Source organism: Carcharhinus amblyrhynchos, chromosome 14 (assembly GCF_965287045.1).
Source record: "Carcharhinus amblyrhynchos chromosome 14, sCarAmb.v2.hapA, whole genome shotgun sequence".
NCBI lineage: Eukaryota > Metazoa > Chordata > Chondrichthyes > Carcharhiniformes > Carcharhinidae > Carcharhinus > Carcharhinus amblyrhynchos.
This window is the reverse complement of record NC_137337.1, coordinates 579,274-592,024: the sequence shown is the minus strand read 5'-3', so window position 1 is coordinate 592,024 and position 12,751 is coordinate 579,274. Positions and strand designations below refer to the sequence as shown.

Below are 12,751 nucleotides of genomic sequence, written 5' to 3'. Positions count from 1 at the left end.
CACATACAAAAACTTTCCAGTCAGTTTATATGTTCTCTTCAAGCTTATTTTGGTACTCTTATCTCCTTGTTAATCAATCCCTTGGTCCTCCTTCACTGAATTCTAAACTAATCCTAATCCTCAGGTTGGTTGTTTTTTCTGGCAATTTGTATGCCTCCTTCCTTGGATATAATGCTATCACTAATTTCCCTTGTACGCCATGGTTTGGCCATGGTTTTGTGCCAGACAGGAATAAACAATTGTTGCAGTTTCACCATATGCTCTTTGAATATTTGCCATTGCCTCTCCACCATCATCCCTTTACATAACATTTCCCAATCCATCATAGCCAATTCACACCTCATACCATCTTGGTTTACTTTACTAAAATTCAGGACCCTAGTCCCAGAATCAATTACATCACTCTCCACCTCGCTGAAGAATTCTTTCACGTTATTGTCGCTCATGCCTAAGGGATCTCGCAAAACTAGGTTGCCAATTATTCCTTTCTCATTACATAATACCCATTTTAGGATGGCCTATTCTCTAGTTGGTTCCTCAGCATATTACTTCATCCCATATACACTGCAGGAATTCCAGCTGTATGACATTGTGAATAATTTGATTTGCCTAAACTATATGCAGATTAAAATCACCTATAATTACAATTGTTGCTTTATCACATGTATCTCTAATATCCTGTTTCATGCCACTCCCAACATCACCATTACAGTTTGGAGGCCTGTGTACAAATTCCCTAGATTTGGGGAAGGTTCGATTAGATTGCAAACTAACAAAATTTATTCAAAAAGGAAGAGAGAGACAAAGGCAGTGGAGCAGTGCCTATGAATATTTTTAAGGAGAGATAGAAGGGTGAATATTTATTGGAGAAAGTGGGAATGTGGAATTAAAATTGCATTAGGGTTTGGTTGACATGTGGGCAGCACAGTGGCAGAGTGGTTAGCACTGCTGCCTCACAATGCCAGAGACCCAGGTTCGATTCCCAGCTTGGGTCACTGTCTGTGTGGAGTTTGCATGGTCTCACCGCGTCTGTGTGGAGTTTGCATGGTCTCACCGCGTCTGCATAGGTTTCTTCAGGGTGCCCCAGTTTCCTTCCACAGTCCAAGGATGTGCGGGTTAGGTGGATTGGCTATGCTAAATTCTCCCTCTGTGTTCCTTGTAAATTGAGTTTGTGTCTATATATGCCCTGTTTGTGAACTCACGTCCTCACTCACCTGATGAAGGAGCGAGACTTCGAAAGCTTGTGCTGCCAAATAAATCTGTTGGACTTTAACCTGGTGTTGTGAGACTTCTTACTGTTCTTGCCCCAGTCTAATGCCGGCGTCTCCACATCCTGAACAGGTGCCAGAGTTTGGAGACCAAGGGATTTTCATAGTAACTTCATTGTGGTGTCAATGTAAGCTTGATTGTGACACTAATGAGTAAATCAAAAAAAGCAATCAGATAATCATGAATTTATTGAATGGTCGACAGAGCAGGCTTGAATGATCAAGTGGCCTACTCCTGTTTCTAATTCATCCTCATCCCTGGCACCATTCTTATAAGTCTCCTACGATCTTCCTGACATTCTTCCTCAAGTGTGGTAGCCAGAATTGTACACAATATTCTAAGGCCTGACCAATGATTTGTGAAGGTTTAACATTATTTCCTTCTTGTATTCAGTAACCAAAGCCAAGTGTTCCAAATGCCTTCAAGTACTGTTCAACTTGTCCAGCCATCTTCAAAGATTTGTGAATATTGACCCCACATCCCTCTCCTCTTGCATCTTTCAATACAGTGCTATTTAGATTATGCTGCCTCTTGATCTTGTTTCTCTTTGTGCATCACCTCACACTTGTGAACATTAAATTGCATCTTCAGTGTGTCTGCCTATTTGCTTGTCTCACTTTGCCCTCCTGAGGTCCACTACTATTCACTATTTCACATGTTGTAAGTTTTATATTATGTGCAAACTTTAAAATTGTATCCCAATTTCTAAATTTATGGATGGCACCAAACTGGGGAAGTCAAAACTGAGAAGAACTGCAGCAAATTACAGGAGGATATTAATAAACTTACAGAATTGGCAAATTAAGTTCAACATAGGTGAACGTGAGGTATTATTGATTGGCAAGAAAAGTAAGGAGGCTGCATATTACTTGGAAAATAAAAATCAAAATGAGGTAGGACGTTTTTTCACCAGGGTGAGTCCACAATAAGAAGGATATTACCCAGGGTGAGTACCTTAAGATGTGTACACAGGAAGGAGGATATTACCCCACAGTGTATGCAGCAAGCAGTATTATCCCAGGATATGTATTCAATAAGGAGGATATTACCTCAGGGTGTGTACAGTGAGGAGAGTATTACTCCAGTGTTTGTATACAGTAAGGTGTATTACCTAGCTGTGTATGCAGTGAGGCTGTTGCCCAGTATTACTAGATTGGCTGTTGGTAGAGGGAGTATTGCTCAGTTGGGGAAGCTATTCAGATACTGTTTGTACACAGAGGGCTGGGCTGAGTATCATTCTCAAGCTGGGTATTTGCTGATTCTGTAAAAGCTAGAATGATGCCTCCAATCTTTTATTAGCAGAGCGAGGCTGATGATGAATCGGTAATTCAGGCCTTGTTGGCTGCAGAGGTAGAGAAACAATCATCGCTAATTGGTTTATATTGAAGTCTGTGCAGTGCTGACTCACTCATTTAGCTTGTGGCAGCACTGTGTGCAGTGAGCTGCATTTACAGGATCATTACTCAGCTGCCTGCAGCACTCGGTGAGTCAGGATATGAGGCAGGTCACCATTCCACAGAAAGCAACCAACAAGCTGTGATGAAGTGGCAGGAGAGGAGCTTTGTTTCGGAGATCTGTGAGGAGACTGCAACAATCAGATGACTGCAGTCAGAGGGTTCATGTTTTTACAACAGTCCCTGCCACTCCTCCATCCCTGGGAGCTTCAGTATCAGATTATTTGGCCTGTGAGGTCAGATCCTCATGTAAGTATGTGGAGCTGCGTCTCAGGTTTGCAGATGGCACAAAGCTGGGTGAGAAGGCAAGTTGTGAGGAGGATGCAGAGATGCTTCAGTGTGATTTGGACAGGCTGAGTGAGTGGGCAAATGTATAGCAGATGCAGTATAATGTGGATAAATGTGAAGTTATCAACTTCAGTAGCAAAAGCAGAAAGACAAATTATTATCTGAAAGGTTATAAATTAGAAGAGGGGAATGTGCAACGAAACCTGGGCCTCATGCACCAGTAGATGAAGGTAAGAATGCAGATGAAATACACAGTAAAGGAGGCAAAAGATATGTTGGCCTTCATAGCGAGAGGATTTGAGTACAGGAGCAGGGATGTCTTGCTGCAATTATACAGGGCTTTACGTGAGGCCATACCTGGAGCACTGTGTGCAGTTTTGGTCTCCTTATCTGAGGGAGGATATTCTTGCTATAAAAGGAGTGCAGCAAAGGTTTAACAGACTGATTGCTGGGATGGTGGGACTTCTGTACGAGTAGAGATTGAATTGGTTAGGATTATGCTTGGTATTCAGAAGAATGGGAGGGTGTTCATATAAATCAATAACATTCTAACAGGACTAGACAGGGTAGATGCAAAATGGATGTTCCCGGTGGTAGGATTGTCCACAACCAGGGCTCATAGTCTAAGGGGAAATTTCTTCACCCAGAGTGGTGAACCTGTGGAATTTGCTACCACAGAAAGCAGTTGAGGCCAAAACATAGTATGTTTTCAAGAAAGGGTTAGATATAGCTCTTGGGTCAAAGATTATGGGGGTAGGCGGGATCAGGTTATTGAGTCGGATGATCAGCCATGATCATAATGAATATTAGAGCAGGCTTAAAGGGCTGAATGCCCTACTCCTGCTCCTACTTTTTTTATGTTTCTAATGTTGGAGATTGGGACAAATCTCTCCAATGTTTAGCACCTTCTGAGGCCTCATCTGTATGTTGATGATGTGTGTTATTGAGCAGTGAACAAACGTCAACTACACCAAAAAGATTTAGAATTTTCCTTTTAGAATTCACACATCCATCCCTTTCCCTGACCTCATTCCTAGCTCAAAAGAATCTGGTTGGTGGAAGCCAATCATCTCACACCCTGGAACATCATGTAGGAGTTGTTTAGTGTAGTATCCTAGGCTCAAACAAGCTTCAAAGAACAGTACACAGGAACAGACCCTTTCACCGACCAAGCCTGTGTCAACACATCACATCTTTCTAAAGACCTATTGCTTCTTCACGGTCCATTTCCCTGTATTCGCTGCCTATTTATGTATCTGTTAAGATGCCTCTTAAACATTGCTGTTGTATCTGCTTCTACCATCTCCTCTGTCAGTGCATTCCAGGCACTTACTACCCTCTGTGTAAAAAAAAAACCTGCCTCTCATATCTCCTTTAAACTTTCCCCCTTTTTACCTTAAACCTATGTACCCGAGTAATTGATATTTCGACTCTGGGAAAAAGACTCCGACTATCCATTCTATCCATGCCTTTCATATTCTTGTAGACTTCTATCAGGTTGCCCCTCAGTCACTGACATTCACATGAAAATAAACCAAGTTTCTTTAATCTCATCTCATAGCTAATGCCCTTCAGACCAGGCAGCCCCTGGTAAACCTTTTCTGTACCCTTTCCAAAGCCTCCACATCCTTTTGGTAGTGTTGCAACCAGAATTGTACACAATATCTCAAATTTGACCTAACTAAAGTTCTATAGAACTGCAATATGACTTGCCAATTTCTTTACACTATGCCCTGACTGATGAAGGCAAGCATGCCATATTCCTTTCTGACCGCCTTATCCATTTGCGTGGCCACTTTCAGGGAACTGTGGACTTGTATGCCCAGATCCCTCTGTATGTTAATGCTGCTAAGTGTTCTGTCATTTACACTATATTTCCCTCCTGCATTAAACCTTCCAAAATGCATCACCTCACATTTGTCTAGATTAAATTCCATCTGCCATTTCTCCACCCACGTCTCCAGCTTATCTATATCCCCCTTTATGCTCTGGCAATCCTCCTCACTATCCACAGCTCCCCAATCTTTGTGTTGTTGCTTTGTCAATGATCACCCCTCCTCTGAAGAGGAATGCTTAATGATGATTGTACAGTGCTCAATACCACTTACAACTCCTCAGATACTGAAGCAATCTGTACCCATACGCAGAAAGATAAAGACAACATTTATTCCTAACAATTGGCAGGCAATGACTATCTTTTTTTAAATATTTAATCAGTCACAGATGTGGGCGTTGCTAGCTAGGTCAGCATTTATTTCCCATGCCTAATTGCCCTCCAGAAGGTGGTGGTGAGCTGCCTTCTTAAACCGGTGCAATCCCTGTGATACAGGTACACCCACTGTGCTGTTAGAGTGGGAGTTCCCTGATTTTGACCCTGTGATAGTGATGGAATGGTGATCTATTCCAAGTCAGGTTGGTGAATGGCATAGTCATAGAGTCATTCAGTGCAGAAAAGGCCCATTGAATCTGCACCTACAATAACTACCATTAAAGGCATGCTGATCCCATTTCCCAGCACTTGTCCCATATTCTTGAATGTTATAGCTCAATTGATCCATTTCAAGCAACATCTTGGTGAACCTCTTCTGCACCCTCTGTAGTGCTATCACATCCTTCCATAGTAAGTTGATTAGAATTGCATACCGTATTCCAGCTGTGGCCTATCCAATGCTTTGCACAACTCTAACATTATCTCTTTGCTCTTTTTCTTTATGCCACGACTGATGAAAGTAAGTGTTATGATATTTCAAGCGTTCATCCATATTATTTTTAAAGACTGTAATGGGGTTTCTGGCCTCCACTACCTTCCCAGGCAGTGCATTCCAGATTCACACACCCTCTGAGTGAAAAAGCTTCTTCTCAAGTCCCCTCTGAATCTCATGCCCCTTGTCCAAAAACTACGCACCCTCATGATTGATCCCTCAACCAAGGGGAACAATTGCTTCCTACTCACCCTGTCCATACCCCTCATTATCTTATACACCTCAATCAGATCCCCCCTCAGCCTACTTTGTTCTAGGGAAAACTATCCAAGCCTATCCAATCTCTCCTTATAGCTCAATCGATCCATTTCAAGCAACATCTTGGTGAACCTCTTCTGCACCCTCTCTAGTGCTATCACATCCTTCCATAGTAAGATGATTAGAATTGCATACCGTATTCCAGCTGTGGCCTATCCAATGCTTTGCACAACTCTAACATTATCTCTTTGCTCTTTTTCTTTATGCCACGACTGATGAAAGTAAGTGTTGAATAAACCCTCTTAACTACCATATCCCCGAATTCAGGGATCTGTGAATAAGTATCTCAAGATTCTTCTGTTCCTCTGAGCTGCCCAGCTTCCTGCCATTCACTAAATTCTCCTTCATTGGAGAGGTACTTGCAAGTGGTGGTGTTCCCAAGAATCTGCTACCCTTGGCTTTCTCAATGGTAGTGGTCATAAGTCACAATGCTCCAGATGGATTTCATGGTCCCATGCCAGCCATGTCCTTGGTGTGGGGGTTGGCAGGACACAAAATATGAGGGTGGCAAGCTCACCATCCCTTCCTGCCACCCCCCCCCCCCCCCCCCCCCCGCCAAACCCCAAACCCCAAAATCAGGAGCTGAGCTTGATTTGGATAATGTGCTGGATAATAATATGGCAGGTCTGGCAAGTGCAAGAGAGTGGGCAGGCCATAGTTTATTAAGCAGATCACAATTTGTTCCTCCAATCCTGGCAGAATGACCTCTTGTTCTATAATCTTCTACCAGAGGAAATAGTTACAACATGTAAATGAAGTGTATCATAACTTTAAGCATGTGGGAATTCTCTTGTCTCTGGTTCTCTGGTCAGTACTAAGGGAGTGCTGCAAAGCCAGAGGTCAGTGCTGAGGGAGTGCCGCGCTGTCAGAGGGTCAGTGCTAAGGGAGTGCTATACTGTTGGCAATACCATTTATTGGATGAGATATTAAATGAAGGCCCTGTCTGTCCTCACAGGCGGATATGAAAGATGGCACGATACCATTTAAAGAAGAGCAGGGAGTTATCCCTGGTGTCTGGTGAATGATTATTCCTCAACCAATATCAGGGAAACCAACTGTCGAGTTACAATGCTGTTTGTGGCAGTTTGCTGCGGGCAAACTTATATCACAACAGTGCTTGCACCTCAAGAATTGTTTATTCAGCTATGAAGCACTTTAGGACATCCAGAGTTGTGAAAGGTGCTATTGAAATGCAATACCAAAGCTTAAAGAGTTAAGTTATGAGGGAAGATTTCTTAGTTGCATTACCCTGAGTTTAAAAGGAGAGGTGAATAGGTTGACATGTTTTAAAATGATGATAAAATAATTTGATACATTGAATAAAGTGAAGTTATTTCTTCTGGTAGAAGATTCCAGAACAAAAGGGAGTTGAGTGAGCTGGGCTGGTCTGGAAGCACTTTTTAACACAAAGTGGAGTGAGAATCTAGAACACTCTCCCCTCCCAAAAACTGTGGATTCTGGGGATCAATTGTAAATTCAAGATCGATCTAGAGACTTTTGTTGGGTTAGAGTATGAAGGAATATGGAACAAATGTGTGCAGATGGGGCTGAGGTACAGATCAGCCATCATTTGAATGTCAGAACAGGCTGGAGGGGCCAAACAGCTCCTTACTGTCTCCAATAAATTCCATCTTTCTCCTTCATATAACAGGCAGCGTTAGAGCAGAACCTACTTGAAAAGCAGCCAACTTGCAGCTTGATTCCACATTGAGCAAGTGAGATTTTGACATTGAAATCTTCTACACAGTTCTACTGAATGAAGCTGCAGTCAGCAAGGAACCTTTGACAGCAGCTTAAACATTCCGTCTGTCAACATTGATCAGGTAATTGATAATCTGCCCTGGGAGCCATTGCAACATTTCAACAGAGAGCCTCTATGTGCTGTGGGATCCACTGACGTGATGCCAAAGAAAGGCTGCATCTGCTCTGAAAGCCACTGACACTGCGGTGAGGAGGCTATTTCTGCAGCCTGGGTTCCAGTGAGGTGCTGCAATGGGGATCCATGGGGATTCACTCAGTGCAGTGGTATGTTGTAAAATCTTAGGTCTGGAATTTGGGAGTGCCCGCTGTAGTACAATGCACAATCCCCAATATTATCCTGGGAGTTGGTAAACTGCAGAATTGCTGATGCTGGCTCTTGGCTTTGTCGAAGCCCTTGGGTAAGTCAAGGAAAATGGAGCCATTGGCACGGGGCCTGCACATAGCAGTGGCAGGTCTGGAGAGGAGCTGTGTGAGGGGATGGTGCAGAGGGGGCAGTGTGGGGGTGGAGGTGAGGCCTGTGTGGGGGCGGGGATGCAGAGGGGCCTGTGTGGGGGCGGGGATGCAGAGGGGCCTGTGTGGGGGCGGGGATGCAGAGGGGCCTGTGTGGGGGCGGGGATGCAGAGGGGCCTGTGTGGGGGCGGGGATGCAGAGGGGCCTGTGTGGGGGCGGGGATGCAGAGGGGCCTGTATGGGGGAGGTGCAGAGGGGGCTGTGTGTGTGAGGGGGGGGGGGGAACCTGGAGATGGGGCTGTGTGGGGGAGGGAGTGCTGAGGGGGCTGTGTGAGAGTGAGGTTGGAGAGCGGGCTGTGTGAGACAGCTAGGGGCTGTTCAAGGCGGTAGCCCTGTTGATGCAATGTGTCTGAGAGAGGCTGGAATTTATTGCCGTGAAAATATACAAATTGTTAGAAATACTTTGCATATTAATTGAGTCTGAAAAGCTGATGGTGAACAGCTGCTTAACCAGGCAACAGCTTGTATGTTTACCTCTTTTTTTTTTGTTGTTTGGGTGGGACCTGGTATCGGTTGAAACTAATGATTTCCTCAGGGTGATATCGGGGAAGATAGTCGGAGTCACATTCCAGTGATGGGAGGCAGTGTTTGTAATGGTATTGTCACCAGACTTCTTGTTCTTCGTTGTCTTCGTCTTCTATCATCGTTGATGAGGACATCAACACCATTAGTCATTTTGAGTCTGGTTGCAGCGTGTCCGAAGATGACTGATCAGGCCAATTCAGGCATGGATTGTCCTGGCTCATATTGGACAGACTTGTGTAGACACTGTAGTTGTTGCGCTGGTGGCTCTGGACTTGCACAGCTCATGCTTAAGTTGTGCTTCAGCAATACACCTTGCTTTGTGAGCTTGACAGTCTTTGTGGATGAGGCAGCACCAGGTAGGGCAGTTTTGTGCCAGCGTTTCCCAGGTGGTCGTGTCAATGTCAAGCGACTTCAGGGAGGCCTTGAGTGTGTCTTTGTAATGTTTCTTCTGCCCTCCATGCGAACGTCTTCCAGCAGAGAGTTCCCCAAAAAGGAGTTGCTTGGGTATGCGCTCATCTGACATACGGATGACATGACCTGCCCACCGGGTCTGCGCTCTCATCAGCAGTGTGTGGACTGATGGTAGACTTACTCTAGAGAGAACTTCAGTGCCTGGTACTTTGTCTTGCCATCTGATGCGTAATATTCTGCAAAGACAAGTCATGTGGAAATGATTGTGCTGTCTTGCATGCCTTCAATACACAGTCCACGTTTCACAGGCATACAGGAGGCACTGTAGATCTTCAGTTTTGTTGCTGGGCTGATTCCTTGATGTCCCCATACAGTGGAATGCAGTCTACCGAAAGCAGAACTTGCCTTTGCTATACTGAGTTAACTTCTGTATCAATAGTCACTGCTTGGGAGTACTCTGGCCATCATGCCAACATGGAACTGGCATACCATTTGAATGAATTTGCGGGGGGCAACCGAACTTTGACATGATCCTCCACAGGCCTTGTTGGCTGACAGTGTCAAAGGCTTTCGCGAGGTCAACAAAGGTTGTGTGGAGCTCGCAATTCTGCTCCTGATACTTCTCCTGAAGTTGGCGTGCAGCAAAAATCATGTCAGTAGTCCCATGACCTTTGCAGAAGTCACACTGTGACTCTGAAGTAGGCCCAGCTCCAGATGAGTGACCAGATGATTTAGTAGGACTCTTGCGAGGGGTTTTTCCTGTGATGGAGAGCAGCGAGATTCCTCAATGGTTGTTGTATACTTGCCCTTCCTCATGTAGAGGTGTACGATGGAAGCATCTTTAAGTTCCTGAGGAATGGATCCTTGCTTCCGAAAGGACTGAAACAAGTTGATGAACTTCTTGATAAGTACAGGACCAGCAGCTTTGTAGATCTTTGCGGGTATGGCGTCTGCCTCTGGGGCTTTACCGCTGGATAGCTGGCTGACAGCTTTCATGACTTTGGCTACTACCGGTGGGTCATTCATGGAGCTGTTGATATCGGCCTGGGGAATCCTGTCTATTGCCTCATTGTTAATAGGTGACGGTTGGTTGAGGACGGCTTCAAAGTGTTCAGCCCATCTCTGTAGGATCTGAACCTTCTCTGTAATGAGAGTTGTACCATCTGTACTCAGGAGGGGGGAAACTCCTGAGAGATTGAGGTCCATAGAGAGTGTTGACGGCTTCACAGAACCGTTTCAAGTCATTTCTGTCAGCGTATCCCTGTATTTAATCTGCCTTGGCGCTCAGCCAGGCATCCTGCATTTTACGCAGTTTATTCTGGACTGTCCTGTGAGCACTAGTAAAGGTATGTTTCTTGGCAGCTGAAGATGGGTCATTCTGACAGGCCTGATGAAGACAGTGCTTTTCAACAAGTAGAGCCTGTGATCTGTCCAGCAGTCAACACCACACATGACCTTAGTCACTCTGACATCCTGCCTGTCTCTTCTCCTGACAATGGCATAGTCAATAAGATGCCAGTGCTTAGCGATGGGGTGCATCCAAGAGGTCTTGTTATTGGTAGGCAGACGAAAGGTTGTGTTGGTGATGAGGAGGTCGTGTGCTGCACAGGTCTTCGTTTAAGAGTAGGCCGTTACCGTTATACTTGCCCACTCCATGCCTCCCAATGACTCCCTGTCAGATTGCAGAGTCACACCCTACTCTTGCATTGAAATCGCTAAGCAAGATCAGCTTGTCGGTACTGCTCATTGCTGATAGTAGGGCGTCTAGTTCTTCGTAGAACTTGTCTTTCATCTCATCTGGGTTGTTTATTGTGGGGGCATAGGCGCTGATCAGGGTGGCTTGACTTCTGTTCTGTAGTGGAAGCTGTACTGTCATAAGCCGGTCGTTCACACCCTTGGGGACACTAGCAAATTTCCAAACAAGGTGACTCCTGACAGTGAATCCAGCTCCAGCATCACGACGCTCATCGCTGCCACAACCGCTCCAGAAAAATGTGTATCCAACTTCAGTTTCACTCAACTGACCTACGTTGGCAAGACAAGTTTCACGCAGGGCTGCAATGTCAATGTTGTGTCTTGCAAGCTCTCTGGCAACTAAGGCTGTTCTTCTCTCTGGCCTGTCTGTTGTAGGGTTGTCCAAAAGTGTGCGCACATTCTAAGTGCCAATAGTGAGCGGTGTCATCTTGTGTTTTATTTTGTGTGTTTGACAGCAAAATGAGATCCCTGCCAGCCGTGGTAACTGGCCAGGGTGTAGTGAAGCAGGCAATGTTTAGGGCGCCTTTTCTAGCCCCTTCCTCATTCTATGGAGGTGAGCAATGTGTTCCTGAAGAGGACTGCTCAGTCGCCCAGGTAGACACCGAGTTTCACTGCTGCTTCTGTCAGCGGAAAGTGACCGTTAGACCTGAGCCGCCTGCGGGCAGGTCTGTGACTACAGCTCACAGTGTATCCACACCTACTGCTTCGTCGTTCGCCCATCGCCACAGGACTTCAAGGGTTGAGCAGGACAATGGTGATGATGGTATTGAGACTAGCGCTTGATTTGGATTAAAGCGAGGGAGCGTTGCGCAGCGTCAGCCTCACTCTCTCTTCCCAATTCGCATCTAGATCCAGTGGCAAGACAAGAGTCAAGACGGCTGGAGGTGGTACTCGGCGCAGTGGATGACCAGGATGTCTTTTATATCTTGTCCTGCTCGTCCCGTTCCACAACGCTTGTAGAGACTGCTTTCCTGACTGTTGGACCTTCCGTTGGTCTCGTCAGCTCAATCCACCGAACTCTGTCTTCACATCTTCCTACCTCACTGAGGGTTGAGACCTGCCAGGTACCCTCACCTGGTTTAGCTGGCTTATCGAAACTGTTGCCCGGGGTATGGCCGCAGTCACATGCAAATGGCTACAGGGAGCCACAGGTGAGAGCTGAGTGCCAGGTAGGGACCAAAGGTGGACAAATCACCCTGAAAAGGATACGACATGTTCCCCCCAGTAGAGGTACTACCCCTCCCTGACACCCCAACACCAGACTAGTAATCTGGAGACCACGAGCAATGCTGTGGGGACCCAGGTTCAAATTCCACCAGGGCAGACGGTGAAATTTGAATTCAGTACAATTCTGCAGTTAAGTCTAATGATGACCATGAAACCATTGTTCACTAATGTCCTTTAGAAAACCTGCTAACGTCATCTGGTCTGGCCTACAAATGACTTCAGAACCACAGCAATGTGACTCTTGAACCCCCTTTAAAGTGACCCAGCAAGCCATTCCCCCAAAAAGCAATTAGGAATGGATGGGCAATAAATGCCCAGTTAACAATGCCCATGTAATGCCCTAACTATGTTAGGGATTGTGGGCTTTACATCGAAAGAGAGTCTTGTTTGCACACATGGATTCAAAGTACCACATAATGGATTTATTCCAGATGTTCTCCGCGTAGAATGGAAACTGAAAGTAAAACAGCAGTCTCTGCAAACACCCAAGTGACATTAAATGAGCTCTTAAAGCAATCTGCAACACTTTTAA

General features: G+C 45.5%; 1 protein-coding gene across 3 annotated transcripts in view; it reads left to right on the top strand.

The window, feature by feature from the left end:
* The window catches only part of tmem63c (transmembrane protein 63C), a 217,116-nt gene that overhangs the window by 21,141 nt on the left and 183,224 nt on the right, over nucleotides 1–12,751 (top strand). The window contains exons 1-2 of one of the 3 annotated variants that reach the window (XM_080202133.1): nucleotides 2,861–2,972; nucleotides 7,683–7,854. The exons of 1 other annotated variant lie outside the window; for it this stretch is intronic. Coding sequence is in view for 1 of the 2 variants with exons in the window: in XM_080202132.1 (XP_080058258.1) it covers nucleotides 2,868–2,972 (105 nt within the window). In the remaining variant the exon portion in view is untranslated. Of the gene's footprint in view, nucleotides 1–2,618; nucleotides 2,973–7,682; nucleotides 7,855–12,751 lie in introns of those variants that run through there. One more of the 3 variants, XM_080202132.1, reaches the window with a different exon arrangement.